Source organism: Leuciscus leuciscus (assembly GCF_965113295.1).
Source record: "Leuciscus leuciscus genome assembly, chromosome: 9".
Lineage (NCBI taxonomy): Eukaryota > Metazoa > Chordata > Actinopteri > Cypriniformes > Leuciscidae > Leuciscus > Leuciscus leuciscus.
Genome location: NC_138733.1, coordinates 12108063 through 12127873, shown reverse-complemented (window position 1 = coordinate 12127873; position 19811 = coordinate 12108063). Strand labels below are relative to the sequence as shown.

Sequence of the window (19811 nt, the reverse complement as noted above, 5' to 3'; positions counted from 1 at the left end):
CTAAACAATGTGCGCTGCCATAACGACGACTCCGGTTGCCTACTTCCGGTTCGTAGCGCTTGACCTGTACTAGCAGCGAGAGAATGAGTTCAAGCTCCTCATGTGCTGTTCTTGGTTGTTCAAAGAAGATTTCAAACTTTTTAGAAACTGAGTGTTTCGAGCATAAGATAAGAAGGAGATAATGCCCATGTCCGGTTCCGTATCAGATAGGCTACATTCAATAAAGTAAACGTTTAGAGTGGTTAGCTGCGTCTGAAAGTCTGAAAACTCTGCCCATTAATTAAATGTGCAAGGCAAGCAGGCAAGTTTTCAGGTTGTTATGGACAATTAAAAAATGTGAATATTCACGTTGCACTAGCGGTGGACTTTCATGAATTTGTTTAAAGATTTATTTTTTAAAGAGCCGTTTGTGAGTCAAAAGAACCGGCTCTTTTCAGTGAGATGAGTCAAACGAGCCGAAATGTTTACTTTTCACATCGTTTTAAAAATAAAAACAGTACAGTATACAGTAGTCATAACTTAGAATTTTATTATAATTGTATTTCATATAATATACAATAATGTAATTTTTACTTGTTATATAAAATGTGATAATTGCTAGTTCGTTTAAAATATCAAAATATGCACCCCATACATTTACCCTGTTTTAAATGAAATAACGATATCATAATATTGTGAGATTTACACCATTATGGAAACAATAGAGAATGAATGACATTCTCTGTGATCGATTCGCACTACGGTAGCATTTTTCGACAAGGCAGCGCAAATCGTCGGAACACCGGCTCACGAAAAAGAGCCGAAATGCCCATCGCAACGCAAGTAATTAGGTGGCCAGTGTTTCACTTTCCCTCCAATAATATTTTGTTTTAATATCGCGGCGACGTATGTGTGCTTACTGGGAACATAATAAAGACACCTGGACTCGGTCGAGACAAAAAGCCATATTTGGCAAGACCAGTGGCCGAGACCGGGACAAGTCCGAGTCCGAATGCCAGCGAGTCGAGACGAGTTTTTTTTTGTTTGTTTTTCTCAGCGGTGCCGCCCCCCCAAAAATGCCGCCCCGGGCGATTGCCCGGTTCGCCCGTGCCAAAAACCGCTACTGCCTCTTCTCCATCTACACCACATCACTGGGACACATCATACAGGCACACGGCTTCTCCTACCACTGCTATGCTGATGACACACAGCTCTTCCTCTCGTTTCAACCAGATGATCCCACAGTAGCTGCACGGGTCTCAAGCTGTCTGACGGACATCTCGGCATGGATGAAGGAACATCACCTGCAGCTCAACCTGGCAAAGACTGAGCTTCTCATCCTCCCTGCCAATCCATCTCTACAGCACGACTTCACTATCCAGCTAGATTCATCATCAATCACCCCATCAAGGTCGGTCAGAAATCTTGGAGTAACGTTTGATGACCAGCTGACTTTCACAGATCACATTTCAAAGACAGCTCGATCATGCAGGTTTGCACTGCACAACATCAGGAAGATCAGGCCTTTCCTTACTGAGCATGCAACACAACTTCTCGTCCAGGCCCTGGTCATTTCTAGGCTTGACTACTGCAATGCTCTTCTGGCCGGACTTCCATCATGTGCAACTAAACCTCTACAAATGATTCAGAATGCTTCAGCTCGTCTTGTCTTCAACGAGCCCAAAAGAGCCCACGTCACTCCTCTGTTCATCTCTCTGCACTGGCTACCTCTCTCGCTGCTCGCATCAAGTTCAAGGCATTGACACTTGCTTACAGATCTATCACAGGCTCAGCTCCCTCCTACTTTCACTCACTCCTACGAGTCTACACCCCTACCAGAAGCCTACGATCGGCCAACGAGCGACGTCTCGTGGTTCCATCGCAGAAAGCCACTAAATCTCTTTCCAGAACATTTTTATTCACAGTTCCATGCTGGTGGAACGCTCTCCCCACCCTCATCCGGAATGCAGAATCCCTGACAACATTCAAAAGACAACTGAAAACCAATCTCTTCCGTGAGCACTTAACCTCTTAAAAAAATAAATAAAAAAAAACCTTCCCTTTTCCTTTAAAAACCTCGCTTATCGGGCTTATGCTACTCTGAATAATGCCTGAACTTCGTATTTTGAGCACTTCTTGCGTTGTTTTTGCCTCTTCATGATGACTCGCTTAACTTAGTCCTAATCTGTAAGTCGCTTTGGATAAAAGCGTCTGCTAAATGACTAAATCTAAATGTAAATGTAAACATGCATTGTCCCTATAAAAAAACAAAAAACAAAAAAAAAACAAGTAACCATCTGCAGCCAGATGCATTTCTAAGTTGTGCCCCTTTAAGGTGATCCTGATTCTCTGATGTTTCTTAATGTCACTTAAACGATTTCGGATGCTGCTACAAACTATAAGCGCTGTACATGCTAAGAGTTTTTTTTTTTTTTTTTTTGTGATCATGAAAAATACCCTTTCTGAGAGTTGATAGACAACCAAAACTGTTCTCTGGATGAACAGGTTAATTGATTATAAAGTTAATTCTACTTTATCAAGTTAATTCGATTAACTGATCCAAATATGTATAATTAATTATAATGAGTTATGATTAATTATTAATATTTCCCCTATTAATATTTAACTACTATGTCCTTGCATACATTTTTTTTTAGGAACAATGTATTTAACTACTATGTACTTACATAAATTTTTTTTAGGAACAATGTACTTATTGTGTTCATGTTGTATTGCAAATTGTTGCTAATGAGGTGGGATATGGTTAAAGGCCCACTGAAGTGCCTTGAAACTCACAGCATTATTTCATATTTTGACGTAATTTCCACTAAAACAGGAATACAGGGTGGGACATATTGAAATGCTCCACCACTTCTTTTTTATATAGTTTGATAGCGAATAGTGCTAGCTATTTTATCATCTGGGTTTTTTCCGATCGAGTTCCTCACAGCGGGCGGAATGCGTCAGTGATAACAAGCCACACCTATTAAAGGTATAGCGGAGGATCTTTCCAAATTTTAGATAAGACCCACCCTCTCCACTTTTTGAAAAGTTTGATTGATTCACCAGAATGATTGACAATTAGGAGGACCAATAGTTTAGACTACCCACCAGGAAGTAAAACATCCTCCGCTATACCTTTAAGAGACAATATGATAGGTCAATTTTCCTGTCATTTCAAATTAGTCTACCATTGACTTGCTATGGCTTGGCCCTCTGTAATTTCACAGCTGGACCACCAATCACAGAGCTGAAAGCATTAGACGGAAATGTTCTAATATGGAGAAAACGGATGTCTACATAACAAAACACACACTTAATAGGCAGACATGAAGAGTTTATTTCCTCAAAAAGATTTTTAGATGTGTATTGTCAAATTATAAATTCCCCAAATAACATTAGAACTGATAACTTTTTATTTAAAAAGTTACAATAGTTTTTTTTAGTAAATTTTTTACAATAGTTGAGGCACTCTCTGAGGGCCCTGACGGTTCCCCACTGCTTTAAAATATAGCATTCTGTGCAGAATTCAAAGGATCCGATATGTTTTGTGGTCTGCATTGACTTGTGCATACAGTATGATCCACTCTGTGCTGTCGTGTATCTGGACTGGAGCAGACTGTGTGCGCGCTACAGCAGTTCGCGTGACAGAGCGGGACGTTGTAGATTCTAGAGAGCATTTGATTGTGACAGAAAATCTGATGAGAAGTTGAAGTGCGAAGTGACTAAGAGCGCGATGTATTACTACTATATTAGCCGAAGTGAGAGACCAAGTTTGATAATATTATAATGATAAAATAAAATGCTACTTGTAACATGTACTGTATGCTCTGTTGTTTTACTTTGTTTCACTGTGTTTTTGGTTCTGTCCAGTTTACCAGTGTGCCCCGTCAGTTGACCTATTTTTCATAGTCTATGTCTGTTTCATTTATTACACCTATCGTCCAGTTTATTATCTTATTAGTTCCCTCATTTGTTTTAGAATTTATGCTCCCTGGGTATTTTTGAATTAAAGACTGTTTCCTGGATTATTCCTGTTGTTTGCTTTGTTCAGAACAACTAGCCGTGACAATACTATAATATTTTGTAAGAAATGTTATACCTGAGATCAGTCTGTGTATCTCCACTCTTAAAATCTAATGGTTGATTCATAGACTCGCCACTCCTCATAGACACACAGCTGGGCTCTGGTTGTGGTCTCTTCTGATGAACTGAGCTATAACAAAGAGAGATTAAAGTCAGTGCATTAAAATAGTTTTCATTATTATATATATTTTTTTTTAAATCACATATTCATTTATATAAAAGAAAAAAAAAACTTTAAAGAGCTCTTTTTTGTATTTTTAATATGTTGATACAAAAACTGTAAATTAAACTAAGTGCTCTCATTGATGTGTCCTTCTGTGTGAGCAACAATGGTAAAAATATAAAATGAAGATAAACACACCTAGAATAAATACCACATTACCTAAACACCATAATATACAAATTATATATTATCTAGAAATGTTATACCTGAGATCAGTCTGTGTATCTCCACTCTTGAAATCTACTAAATGATCCATAGACCTGTCTCTCCTCATAGACACACAGCTGGGCTCTGATTCTGATCTCTTCTGATGAACTGAGCTATAACAAAGAGAGATTAACGTAATTGCATTAAAATAGTTTTGTTATTATACAGTATATATTTTTTAAATTACATATTTTTTTGTTACTTTAAAGAGCACTTCTTTTTTTTTTATACTATGTTGATACAAAAACTGTAAATTAAACTAAGTGCTCTCATAGATGTGTCCTTCTGTGTGAGCAACAATGTTAAATTATAAAATGAAGATAATACCACATTGGTATCACCAAGAATGAATACCACAATACCAAAACACCATAATATAAAAATGTTAATCATGTTCTCTAGAAATGTTATGCCTGAGATCAGTCTGTGTCTTTCCACTCTTGAATCCTACTGAATGATCCAAAGACTTGCTTATCTTCTGATGAACTAAAGTAAACTATTAAAAAGAGAAAGATTTATTCCTTTATGATGATAATCATTATATTATAAGGTTTTAAAAAAGCATGTAAAGAGCACTTTATGAGAAAGCTAGTCTTATTGGATTTTAATTATATTTCAATGTGAATGTATCAGTTGTGCATTATTTATTTGTATTCAGAATATATTTCCCTGTGGATTCTGTCGGTGCAGGCTCTGCAAACAGACTTTTACGACATGGACTCAACAGTAATGCCACAACATGTAGCCTAAGTACGTGTTTATTCTAATGCCTGATCTGTGACCAGTGATTTCTGATATGTAATGATGTATCAAGTGTTTTAGGCCAAGGCCGTAGAGTGATTGTCATTATCCACCTTATTCTGCTCTAAACAATGTGCGCTGCCATAACGACGACTCCGGTTGCCTACTTCCGGTTCGTAGCGCTTGACCTGTACTAGCAGCGAGAGAATGAGTTCAAGCTCCTCATGTGCTGTTCTTGGTTGTTCAAAGAAGATTTCAAACTTTTTAGAAACTGAGTGTTTCGAGCATAAGATAAGAAGGAGATAATGCCCATGTCCGGTTCCGTATCAGATAGGCTACATTCAATAAAGTAAACGTTTAGAGTGGTTAGCTGCGTCTGAAAGTCTGAAAACTCTGCCCATTAATTAAATGTGCAAGGCAAGCAGGCAAGTTTTCAGGTTGTTATGGACAATTAAAAAATGTGAATATTCACGTTGCACTAGCGGTGGACTTTCATGAATTTGTTTAAAGATTTATTTTTTAAAGAGCCGTTTGTGAGTCAAAAGAACCGGCTCTTTTCAGTGAGATGAGTCAAACGAGCCGAAATGTTTACTTTTCACATCGTTTTAAAAATAAAAACAGTACAGTATACAGTAGTCATAACTTAGAATTTTATTATAATTGTATTTCATATAATATACAATAATGTAATTTTTACTTGTTATATAAAATGTGATAATTGCTAGTTCGTTTAAAATATCAAAATATGCACCCCATACATTTACCCTGTTTTAAATGAAATAACGATATCATAATATTGTGAGATTTACACCATTATGGAAACAATAGAGAATGAATGACATTCTCTGTGATCGATTCGCACTACGGTAGCATTTTTCGACAAGGCAGCGCAAATCGTCGGAACACCGGCTCACGAAAAAGAGCCGAAATGCCCATCGCAACGCAAGTAATTAGGTGGCCAGTGTTTCACTTTCCCTCCAATAATATTTTGTTTTAATATCGCGGCGACGTATGTGTGCTTACTGGGAACATAATAAAGACACCTGGACTCGGTCGAGACAAAAAGCCATATTTGGCAAGACCAGTGGCCGAGACCGGGACAAGTCCGAGTCCGAATGCCAGCGAGTCGAGACGAGTTTTTTTTTGTTTGTTTTTCTCAGCGGTGCCGCCCCCCCAAAAATGCCGCCCCGGGCGATTGCCCGGTTCGCCCGTGCCAAAAACCGCTACTGCCTCTTCTCCATCTACACCACATCACTGGGACACATCATACAGGCACACGGCTTCTCCTACCACTGCTATGCTGATGACACACAGCTCTTCCTCTCGTTTCAACCAGATGATCCCACAGTAGCTGCACGGGTCTCAAGCTGTCTGACGGACATCTCGGCATGGATGAAGGAACATCACCTGCAGCTCAACCTGGCAAAGACTGAGCTTCTCATCCTCCCTGCCAATCCATCTCTACAGCACGACTTCACTATCCAGCTAGATTCATCATCAATCACCCCATCAAGGTCGGTCAGAAATCTTGGAGTAACGTTTGATGACCAGCTGACTTTCACAGATCACATTTCAAAGACAGCTCGATCATGCAGGTTTGCACTGCACAACATCAGGAAGATCAGGCCTTTCCTTACTGAGCATGCAACACAACTTCTCGTCCAGGCCCTGGTCATTTCTAGGCTTGACTACTGCAATGCTCTTCTGGCCGGACTTCCATCATGTGCAACTAAACCTCTACAAATGATTCAGAATGCTTCAGCTCGTCTTGTCTTCAACGAGCCCAAAAGAGCCCACGTCACTCCTCTGTTCATCTCTCTGCACTGGCTACCTCTCTCGCTGCTCGCATCAAGTTCAAGGCATTGACACTTGCTTACAGATCTATCACAGGCTCAGCTCCCTCCTACTTTCACTCACTCCTACGAGTCTACACCCCTACCAGAAGCCTACGATCGGCCAACGAGCGACGTCTCGTGGTTCCATCGCAGAAAGCCACTAAATCTCTTTCCAGAACATTTTTATTCACAGTTCCATGCTGGTGGAACGCTCTCCCCACCCTCATCCGGAATGCAGAATCCCTGACAACATTCAAAAGACAACTGAAAACCAATCTCTTCCGTGAGCACTTAACCTCTTAAAAAAATAAATAAAAAAAAACCTTCCCTTTTCCTTTAAAAACCTCGCTTATCGGGCTTATGCTACTCTGAATAATGCCTGAACTTCGTATTTTGAGCACTTCTTGCGTTGTTTTTGCCTCTTCATGATGACTCGCTTAACTTAGTCCTAATCTGTAAGTCGCTTTGGATAAAAGCGTCTGCTAAATGACTAAATCTAAATGTAAATGTAAACATGCATTGTCCCTATAAAAAAACAAAAAACAAAAAAAAAACAAGTAACCATCTGCAGCCAGATGCATTTCTAAGTTGTGCCCCTTTAAGGTGATCCTGATTCTCTGATGTTTCTTAATGTCACTTAAACGATTTCGGATGCTGCTACAAACTATAAGCGCTGTACGTGCTAAGAGTTTTTTTTTTTTTTTTTTTGTGATCATGAAAAATACCCTTTCTGAGAGTTGATAGACAACCAAAACTGTTCTCTGGATGAACAGGTTAATTGATTATAAAGTTAATTCTACTTTATCAAGTTAATTCGATTAACTGATCCAAATATGTATAATTAATTATAATGAGTTATGATTAATTATTAATATTTCCCCTATTAATATTTAACTACTATGTCCTTGCATACATTTTTTTTTAGGAACAATGTATTTAACTACTATGTACTTACATAAATTTTTTTTAGGAACAATGTACTTATTGTGTTCATGTTGTATTGCAAATTGTTGCTAATGAGGTGGGATATGGTTAAAGGCCCACTGAAGTGCCTTGAAACTCACAGCATTATTTCATATTTTGACGTAATTTCCACTAAAACAGGAATACAGGGTGGGACATATTGAAATGCTCCACCACTTCTTTTTTATATAGTTTGATAGCGAATAGTGCTAGCTATTTTATCATCTGGGTTTTTTCCGATCGAGTTCCTCACAGCGGGCGGAATGCGTCAGTGATAACAAGCCACACCTATTAAAGGTATAGCGGAGGATCTTTCCAAATTTTAGATAAGACCCACCCTCTCCACTTTTTGAAAAGTTTGATTGATTCACCAGAATGATTGACAATTAGGAGGACCAATAGTTTAGACTACCCACCAGGAAGTAAAACATCCTCCGCTATACCTTTAAGAGACAATATGATAGGTCAATTTTCCTGTCATTTCAAATTAGTCTACCATTGACTTGCTATGGCTTGGCCCTCTGTAATTTCACAGCTGGACCACCAATCACAGAGCTGAAAGCATTAGACGGAAATGTTCTAATATGGAGAAAACGGATGTCTACATAACAAAACACACACTTAATAGGCAGACATGAAGAGTTTATTTCCTCAAAAAGATTTTTAGATGTGTATTGTCAAATTATAAATTCCCCAAATAACATTAGAACTGATAACTTTTTATTTAAAAAGTTACAATAGTTTTTTTTAGTAAATTTTTTACAATAGTTGAGGCACTCTCTGAGGGCCCTGACGGTTCCCCACTGCTTTAAAATATAGCATTCTGTGCAGAATTCAAAGGATCCGATATGTTTTGTGGTCTGCATTGACTTGTGCATACAGTATGATCCACTCTGTGCTGTCGTGTATCTGGACTGGAGCAGACTGTGTGCGCGCTACAGCAGTTCGCGTGACAGAGCGGGACGTTGTAGATTCTAGAGAGCATTTGATTGTGACAGAAAATCTGATGAGAAGTTGAAGTGCGAAGTGACTAAGAGCGCGATGTATTACTACTATATTAGCCGAAGTGAGAGACCAAGTTTGATAATATTATAATGATAAAATAAAATGCTACTTGTAACATGTACTGTATGCTCTGTTGTTTTACTTTGTTTCACTGTGTTTTTGGTTCTGTCCAGTTTACCAGTGTGCCCCGTCAGTTGACCTATTTTTCATAGTCTATGTCTGTTTCATTTATTACACCTATCGTCCAGTTTATTATCTTATTAGTTCCCTCATTTGTTTTAGAATTTATGCTCCCTGGGTATTTTTGAATTAAAGACTGTTTCCTGGATTATTCCTGTTGTTTGCTTTGTTCAGAACAACTAGCCGTGACAATACTATAATATTTTGTAAGAAATGTTATACCTGAGATCAGTCTGTGTATCTCCACTCTTAAAATCTAATGGTTGATTCATAGACTCGCCACTCCTCATAGACACACAGCTGGGCTCTGGTTGTGGTCTCTTCTGATGAACTGAGCTATAACAAAGAGAGATTAAAGTCAGTGCATTAAAATAGTTTTCATTATTATATATATTTTTTTTTAAATCACATATTCATTTATATAAAAGAAAAAAAAAACTTTAAAGAGCTCTTTTTTGTATTTTTAATATGTTGATACAAAAACTGTAAATTAAACTAAGTGCTCTCATTGATGTGTCCTTCTGTGTGAGCAACAATGGTAAAAATATAAAATGAAGATAAACACACCTAGAATAAATACCACATTACCTAAACACCATAATATACAAATTATATATTATCTAGAAATGTTATACCTGAGATCAGTCTGTGTATCTCCACTCTTGAAATCTACTAAATGATCCATAGACCTGTCTCTCCTCATAGACACACAGCTGGGCTCTGATTCTGATCTCTTCTGATGAACTGAGCTATAACAAAGAGAGATTAACGTAATTGCATTAAAATAGTTTTGTTATTATACAGTATATATTTTTTAAATTACATATTTTTTTGTTACTTTAAAGAGCACTTCTTTTTTTTTTTATACTATGTTGATACAAAAACTGTAAATTAAACTAAGTGCTCTCATAGATGTGTCCTTCTGTGTGAGCAACAATGTTAAATTATAAAATGAAGATAATACCACATTGGTATCACCAAGAATGAATACCACAATACCAAAACACCATAATATAAAAATGTTAATCATGTTCTCTAGAAATGTTATGCCTGAGATCAGTCTGTGTCTTTCCACTCTTGAATCCTACTGAATGATCCAAAGACTTGCTTATCTTCTGATGAACTAAAGTAAACTATTAAAAAGAGAAAGATTTATTCCTTTATGATGATAATCATTATATTATAAGGTTTTAAAAAAGCATGTAAAGAGCACTTTATGAGAAAGCTAGTCTTATTGGATTTTAATTATATTTCAATGTGAATGTATCAGTTGTGCATTATTTATTTGTATTCAGAATATATTTCCCTGTGGATTCTGTCGGTGCAGGCTCTGCAAACAGACTTTTACGACATGGACTCAACAGTAATGCCACAACATGTAGCCTAAGTACGTGTTTATTCTAATGCCTGATCTGTGACCAGTGATTTCTGATATGTAATGATGTATCAAGTGTTTTAGGCCAAGGCCGTAGAGTGATTGTCATTATCCACCTTATTCTGCTCTAAACAATGTGCGCTGCCATAACGACGACTCCGGTTGCCTACTTCCGGTTCGTAGCGCTTGACCTGTACTAGCAGCGAGAGAATGAGTTCAAGCTCCTCATGTGCTGTTCTTGGTTGTTCAAAGAAGATTTCAAACTTTTTAGAAACTGAGTGTTTCGAGCATAAGATAAGAAGGAGATAATGCCCATGTCCGGTTCCGTATCAGATAGGCTACATTCAATAAAGTAAACGTTTAGAGTGGTTAGCTGCGTCTGAAAGTCTGAAAACTCTGCCCATTAATTAAATGTGCAAGGCAAGCAGGCAAGTTTTCAGGTTGTTATGGACAATTAAAAAATGTGAATATTCACGTTGCACTAGCGGTGGACTTTCATGAATTTGTTTAAAGATTTATTTTTTAAAGAGCCGTTTGTGAGTCAAAAGAACCGGCTCTTTTCAGTGAGATGAGTCAAACGAGCCGAAATGTTTACTTTTCACATCGTTTTAAAAATAAAAACAGTACAGTATACAGTAGTCATAACTTAGAATTTTATTATAATTGTATTTCATATAATATACAATAATGTAATTTTTACTTGTTATATAAAATGTGATAATTGCTAGTTCGTTTAAAATATCAAAATATGCACCCCATACATTTACCCTGTTTTAAATGAAATAACGATATCATAATATTGTGAGATTTACACCATTATGGAAACAATAGAGAATGAATGACATTCTCTGTGATCGATTCGCACTACGGTAGCATTTTTCGACAAGGCAGCGCAAATCGTCGGAACACCGGCTCACGAAAAAGAGCCGAAATGCCCATCGCAACGCAAGTAATTAGGTGGCCAGTGTTTCACTTTCCCTCCAATAATATTTTGTTTTAATATCGCGGCGACGTATGTGTGCTTACTGGGAACATAATAAAGACACCTGGACTCGGTCGAGACAAAAAGCCATATTTGGCAAGACCAGTGGCCGAGACCGGGACAAGTCCGAGTCCGAATGCCAGCGAGTCGAGACGAGTTTTTTTTTGTTTGTTTTTCTCAGCGGTGCCGCCCCCCCAAAAATGCCGCCCCGGGCGATTGCCCGGTTCGCCCGTGCCAAAAACCGCTACTGCCTCTTCTCCATCTACACCACATCACTGGGACACATCATACAGGCACACGGCTTCTCCTACCACTGCTATGCTGATGACACACAGCTCTTCCTCTCGTTTCAACCAGATGATCCCACAGTAGCTGCACGGGTCTCAAGCTGTCTGACGGACATCTCGGCATGGATGAAGGAACACCACCTGCAGCTCAACCTGGCAAAGACTGAGCTTCTCGTCCTCCCTGCCAATCCGTCTCTACAGCACGACTTCACTATCCAGCTAGATTCATCATCAATCACCCCATCAAGGTCGGTCAGAAATCTTGGAGTAACGTTTGATGACCAGCTGACTTTCACAGATCACATTTCAAAGACAGCTCGATCATGCAGGTTTGCACTGCACAACATCAGGAAGATCAGGCCTTTCCTTACTGAGCATGCAACACAACTTCTCGTCCAGGCCCTGGTCATTTCTAGGCTTGACTACTGCAATGCTCTTCTGGCCGGACTTCCATCATGTGCAACTAAACCTCTACAAATGATTCAGAATGCTTCAGCTCGTCTTGTCTTCAACGAGCCCAAAAGAGCCCACGTCACTCCTCTGTTCATCTCTCTGCACTGGCTACCTCTCTCGCTGCTCGCATCAAGTTCAAGGCATTGACACTTGCTTACAGATCTATCACAGGCTCAGCTCCCTCCTACTTTCACTCACTCCTACGAGTCTACACCCCTACCAGAAGCCTACGATCGGCCAACGAGCGACGTCTCGTGGTTCCATCGCAGAAAGCCACTAAATCTCTTTCCAGAACATTTTTATTCACAGTTCCATGCTGGTGGAACGCTCTCCCCACCCTCATCCGGAATGCAGAATCCCTGACAACATTCAAAAGACAACTGAAAACCAATCTCTTCCGTGAGCACTTAACCTCTTAAAAAAATAAATAAATAAAAACCTTCCCTTTTCCTTTAAAAACCTCGCTTATCGGGCTTATGCTACTCTGAATAATGCCTGAACTTCGTATTTTGAGCACTTCTTGCGTTGTTTTTGCCTCTTCATGATGACTCGCTTAACTTAGTCCTAATCTGTAAGTCGCTTTGGATAAAAGCGTCTGCTAAATGACTAAATCTAAATGTAAATGTAAACATGCATTGTCCCTATAAAAAAACAAAAAACAAAAAAAAAACAAGTAACCATCTGCAGCCAGATGCATTTCTAAGTTGTGCCCCTTTAAGGTGATCCTGATTCTCTGATGTTTCTTAATGTCACTTAAACGATTTCGGATGCTGCTACAAACTATAAGCGCTGTACATGCTAAGAGTTTTTTTTTTTTTTTTTGTGATCATGAAAAATACCCTTTCTGAGAGTTGATAGACAACCAAAACTGTTCTCTGGATGAACAGGTTAATTGATTATAAAGTTAATTCTACTTTATCAAGTTAATTCGATTAACTGATCCAAATATGTATAATTAATTATAATGAGTTATGATTAATTATTAATATTTCCCCTATTAATATTTAACTACTATGTCCTTGCATACATTTTTTTTTAGGAACAATGTATTTAACTACTATGTACTTACATAAATTTTTTTTAGGAACAATGTACTTATTGTGTTCATGTTGTATTGCAAATTGTTGCTAATGAGGTGGGATATGGTTAAAGGCCCACTGAAGTGCCTTGAAACTCACAGCATTATTTCATATTTTGACGTAATTTCCACTAAAACAGGAATACAGGGTGGGACATATTGAAATGCTCCACCACTTCTTTTTTATATAGTTTGATAGCGAATAGTGCTAGCTATTTTATCATCTGGGTTTTTTCCGATCGAGTTCCTCACAGCGGGCGGAATGCGTCAGTGATAACAAGCCACACCTATTAAAGGTATAGCGGAGGATCTTTCCAAATTTTAGATAAGACCCACCCTCTCCACTTTTTGAAAAGTTTGATTGATTCACCAGAATGATTGACAATTAGGAGGACCAATAGTTTAGACTACCCACCAGGAAGTAAAACATCCTCCGCTATACCTTTAAGAGACAATATGATAGGTCAATTTTCCTGTCATTTCAAATTAAGTCTACCATTGACTTGCTATGGCTTGGCCCTCTGTAATTTCACAGCTGGACCACCAATCACAGAGCTGAAAGCATTAGACGGAAATGTTCTAATATGGAGAAAACGGATGTCTACATAACAAAACACACACTTAATAGGCAGACATGAAGAGTTTATTTCCTCAAAAAGATTTTTAGATGTGTATTGTCAAATTATAAATTCCCCAAATAACATTAGAACTGATAACTTTTTATTTAAAAAGTTACAATAGTTTTTTTTAGTAAATTTTTTACAATAGTTGAGGCACTCTCTGAGGGCCCTGACGGTTCCCCACTGCTTTAAAATATAGCATTCTGTGCAGAATTCAAAGGATCCGATATGTTTTGTGGTCTGCATTGACTTGTGCATACAGTATGATCCACTCTGTGCTGTCGTGTATCTGGACTGGAGCAGACTGTGTGCGCGCTACAGCAGTTCGCGTGACAGAGCGGGACGTTGTAGATTCTAGAGAGCATTTGATTGTGACAGAAAATCTGATGAGAAGTTGAAGTGCGAAGTGACTAAGAGCGCGATGTATTACTACTATATTAGCCGAAGTGAGAGACCAAGTTTGATAATATTATAATGATAAAATAAAATGCTACTTGTAACATGTACTGTATGCTCTGTTGTTTTACTTTGTTTCACTGTGTTTTTGGTTCTGTCCAGTTTACCAGTGTGCCCCGTCAGTTGACCTATTTTTCATAGTCTATGTCTGTTTCATTTATTACACCTATCGTCAGGGCTGGACTGGGACAGAAAATCGGCCCTGGCATTTTGGCCCAGACTGGCCCACTACATATGATCATAAACACCACCCATCTTTGCACGCCCTTGAATATGTTTTTGTTCAACTCCTATTCATTAAAACCACTAATGCCATGTAATGAGTGAGTATAAACGAGTGAGAGTTAACAGATGAAATAAGTACAAAATTGTAATTTATTAATACAATTGAACTATACTCCACAGTGATGCATCCAAAAAACAAGCTATAAGCTGCATTGGCATAGCAATACCAGTGTTTCTCACAGGATTTTTGGTAAAACTGTGGTGGGTGGACCTCAGTCCTTCTACACTCTAAACAAAAATGGTGCTAAATAGCACTAAAAGTGGTTCATTGGCTTGTAATCATAGGGGAACCACTTTAAGTGCCATATAGAACCTACCTTTGTCAAATGGTGCTATGTAGAACCATAAGAGGTGCCATATAGCACCTTAACCACCCCAAAGAACCGCTGAAGAACCAAACTGGGCTTAACAGGTTCTTTAAATGGTAGTGGTGCTATATAGCACCTTAACCACCGCAAAGAACCGCTGAAGAACCTTTTTTTTTTTTTGTGTGTAGGGGGGTTTGGGGGCAGGCTCCCCCTAAGAACATTTTGTGCATTTTAATGTTATATTCATCAATCTGGTGCAGTTTGAGGGTTCGAAATTAAAAGCTCCAACCCATATTCAGTGTGCAAATTAAACAAAGAAAAAATCAAACTTCTTTTAGTCAAGTCATGTCAAGTCAAGTATATTTGTATAGCGCTTTTCACAATACAGATTGTATCAAAGCAGCTTCACAGTATTAAATTAAAATAATACAACAAAGTTTGTTTCAAGAGGAATTTATTGATTGATAAAATTTAATTAAATATCCCCAAAATATCCCCAACTGAGCAAGCCAAAGGCAACAGTAACAGTGTCTGTCTATATTACACTACTACATAATAATATTTATAATATTAATCTCATGAGAGTAGCCTAATAGCCATATATTGTAAAACAAATGCACTGAAAAATAAAGAAAACTTTCATAATTAGTTTTGTGCTGATTTCTAAACTTGAAAGAGATAAGCACATGATCTTTTTTTTGACGGAAACTGCATCAAGCTTTTATTTTGGCGGAAAACATGGATAAAAACGCGTCTCTTTAAACTTCTAGTAAATTTCTTTAATCGTCAACTATGCAGATGTGGAAATAATGCGTAACTGGGTAATGGGTTCCTACACTCATAGCCAAAGTGTTTTGAACGTAGTTCTGCTTACCGCAGACTCTACCCTTTCTCATCTCTCTCCTGATCCTCCTCACTATCCTCCTCATCAGCCACGGGAGCTGATGAAGGTCCTGCTGCTGCAGAAAACATATATTTTGACACATTTTACAGCGTCTGCTTGAAGGGCCTGTATCTATTTTTCACGCTATTTCTCTGCACATTCCTTACGTTTCTTCTCCATGTCTCAGACTGTTTTGACAGATACACACTGACATTGCACGCTCACTCAAAGCCCAAAGGGGGATGTGTTTAAAGATATGATTGGGCCAGCCCAGTGTCAATCAAGAAAACAACCAATGGGCCGCTGATTTACGCGTTTCATGGGCCGGTCTGTCAGTGGAAAAAAAACCTAACGCTTACTTTTTTTTTTGACCAATGCATTACACCGGCACTAACCCAGCGCCGTCAATTAAACAAAACAAAACGAATGGGCCGCCGATGTATGAGTTTTATGGGCCGTAAAAAAAAAAAAAAAAGTATGAGATGTATCGGCCCAAAAAGCACGTCGGCCCACCGGGCATTTGCCCGGTATGCCAGATTACCAGTCCAGCCCTGCCTATCGTCCAGTTTATTATCTTATTAGTTCCCTCATTTGTTTTAGAATTTATGCTCCCTGGGTATTTTTGAATTAAAGACTGTTTCCTGGATTATTCCTGTTGTTTGCTTTGTTCAGAACAACTAGCCGTGACAATACTATAATATTTTGTAAGAAATGTTATACCTGAGATCAGTCTGTGTATCTCCACTCTTAAAATCTAATGGTTGATTCATAGACTCGCCACTCCTCATAGACACACAGCTGGGCTCTGGTTGTGGTCTCTTCTGATGAACTGAGCTATAACAAAGAGAGATTAAAGTCAGTGCATTAAAATAGTTTTCATTATTATATATATTTTTTTTTAAATCACATATTCATTTATATAAAAGAAAAAAAAAACTTTAAAGAGCTCTTATTTGTATTTTTAATATGTTGATACAAAAACTGTAAATTAAACTAAGTGCTCTCATTGATGTGTCCTTCTGTGTGAGCAACAATGGTAAAAATATAAAATGAAGATAAACACACCTAGAATAAATACCACATTACCTAAACACCATAATATACAAATTATATATTATCTAGAAATGTTATACCTGAGATCAGTCTGTGTATCTCCACTCTTGAAATCTACTAAATGATCCATAGACCTGTCTCTCCTCATAGACACACAGCTGGGCTCTGATTCTGATCTCTTCTGATGAACTGAGCTATAACAAAGAGAGATTAACGTAATTGCATTAAAATAGTTTTGTTATTATACAGTATATATTTTTTAAATTACATATTTTTTTGTTACTTTAAAGAGCACTTCTTTTTTTTTTTATACTATGTTGATACAAAAACTGTAAATTAAACTAAGTGCTCTCATAGATGTGTCCTTCTGTGTGAGCAACAATGTTAAATTATAAAATGAAGATAATACCACATTGGTATCACCAAGAATGAATACCACAATACCAAAACACCATAATATAAAAATGTTAATCATGTTCTCTAGAAATGTTATGCCTGAGATCAGTCTGTGTCTTTCCACTCTTGAATCCTACTGAATGATCCAAAGACTTGCTTATCTTCTGATGAACTAAAGTAAACTATTAAAAAGAGAAAGATTTATTCCTTTATGATGATAATCATTATATTATAAGGTTTTAAAAAAGCATGTAAAGAGCACTTTATGAGAAGGCTAGTCTTATTGGATTTTAATTATATTTCAATGTGAATGTATCAGTGGAGCATTATGTATTTGTATTCAGAATATATTTCCCTGTGGATTCTGTCGGTGCAGGCTCTGCAAACAGACTTTTACGACATGAACTCTAATGGTGTTTATTCTAATGCCTGATCTGTGACCAGTGATTTCTGATATGTAATGATGTATCAAGTGTTTTAGGCCAAGGCCGTAGAGTGATTGTCATTATCCACCTTATTCTGCTCTAAACAATGTGCGCTGCCATAACAACGACTCCGGTTGCCTACTTCCGGTTCGTAGCGCTTGACCTGTACTAGCAGCGAGAGAATGAGTTCAAGCTCCTCATGTGCTGTTCTTGGTTGTTTTAACAATTCAAAGAAGATTTCAAACTTTTTAGAAACTGAGTGTTTCGAGCATAAGATAAGAAGGAGATAATGCCCATGTCCGGTTCCGTATCAGATAGGCTACATTCAATAAAGTAAACGTTTAGAGTGGTTAGCTGCGTCTGAAAGTCTGAAAACTCTGCCCATTAATTAAATGTGCAAGGCAAGCAGGCAAGTTTTCAGGTTGTTATGGACAATTAAAAAATGTGAATATTCACGTTGCACTAGCGGTGGACTTTCATGAATTTATTTAAAGATTTATTTTTTAAAGAGCCGTTTGTGAGTCAAAAGAACCGGCTCTTTTCAGTGAGATGAGTCAAACGAGCCGAAATGTTTACTTTTCACATCGTTTTAAAAATAAAAACAGTACAGTATACAGTAGTCATAACTTAGAATTTTATTATAATTGTATTTCATATAATATACAATAATGTAATTTTTACTTGTTATATCAAATGTGATAATTGCTAGTTCGTTTAAAATATCAAAATATGCACCCCATACATTTACCCTGTTTTAAATGAAATAACGATATCATAATATTGTGAGATTTACACCATTATGGAAACAATAGAGAATGAATGACATTCTCTGTGATCAATTCGCACTACGGTAGCATTTTTCGACAAGGCAGCGCAAATCGTCGGAACACCGGCTCACGAAAAAGAGCCGAAATGCCCATCGCAACGCAAGTAATTAGGTGGCCAGTGTTTCACTTTCCCTCCAATAATATTTTGTTTTAATATCGCGGCGACGTATGTGTGCTTACTGGGAACATAATAAAGACACCTGGACTCGGTCGAGACCAAAAGCCATATTTGGCAAGACCAGTGGCCGAGACCGGGACAAGTCCGAGTCCGAATGCCAGCGAGTCCGAGACAAGTCCGAGACCATAGAAAAGCGGTCTCGAGTCTACGGCCCTATCTACTACTTTTAATAACTACAAACGATCACCGTAGCCTTTACGCTAGTACTAACATTCTATGTAAACAAACACTTCAAGCGGAAGTAGAAAACCGTTTAGTCAGTTGAAACCGCTATGAATCATGGGAAATAGAACGGGCGCAGAATAAGGTGAATAGTACGGCGTTATTGAATTGTGTTCCCATAGCACTCAGATAATGTGAACGAGTATTGCATAGACGGCTGTACCAACATGCTGCATGACCGGGCGATTGTCGCTTTCAATCGAATTAATCTGAAATCTTATGGCGAAATGCCCGCTTTTATAGAAGGATAGCCCAGCCCGTTTCGGTGGGCTATCGCGCCGTAGGTTCGTGCAGTTTCACTGTGTCAAGTCATGTCAAGTCAAGTATATTTGTATAGCGCTTTTCACAATACAGATTGTATCAAAGCAGCTTCACAGTATTCAATTAAAATAATACAACAAGGTTTGTTTCTAGTGGAATTTATTGATTGATCAAATTAAATTAATATCCCCAAAATATCCCCAACTGAGCAAGCCAAAGGCAACAGTTCAGTTCAGTTCAGTTCAGTTCACTTTATTAGCCATTTGCAGTGTAAAACCACATTGGAAAAGATGTGCAAGACGCTCAAGGTACAATGTCAAACACATAAGAGGACATAACATAAAACAGACAAGCAGGTGCCACATAAAAACTCAATAGTAAAACAGTGGCAAGGAACTGTGTGATTCAATAAGGCTTCAGTATTCTGAGAAAAAGGAGTTTTTCACCCCCGCTACCCCCCCCCCCCCACCCCCCCCCCCCCCCCCCCCCCCTGTCCGCCCGCC

At 38.1% G+C, this 19811-nt stretch overlaps 1 protein-coding gene across 1 annotated transcript in view; it reads right to left on the bottom strand.

Annotated features, from left to right (window-relative positions):
• LOC309507059 (uncharacterized protein) overlaps nucleotides 1-19811 on the bottom strand; it is a 275228-nt gene that overhangs the window by 245309 nt on the left and 10108 nt on the right. The window contains exons 5-10 of the mRNA XM_082181150.1: nucleotides 17080-17193; nucleotides 16667-16780; nucleotides 9855-9968; nucleotides 9442-9555; nucleotides 4495-4608; nucleotides 4082-4195 (exon numbers count right to left, since the gene is read on the bottom strand). Of these exons, the coding sequence (XP_082037276.1) occupies nucleotides 4082-4195; nucleotides 4495-4608; nucleotides 9442-9555; nucleotides 9855-9968; nucleotides 16667-16780; nucleotides 17080-17193 (684 nt within the window). The remainder of the gene's footprint in view (nucleotides 1-4081; nucleotides 4196-4494; nucleotides 4609-9441; nucleotides 9556-9854; nucleotides 9969-16666; nucleotides 16781-17079; nucleotides 17194-19811) is intronic.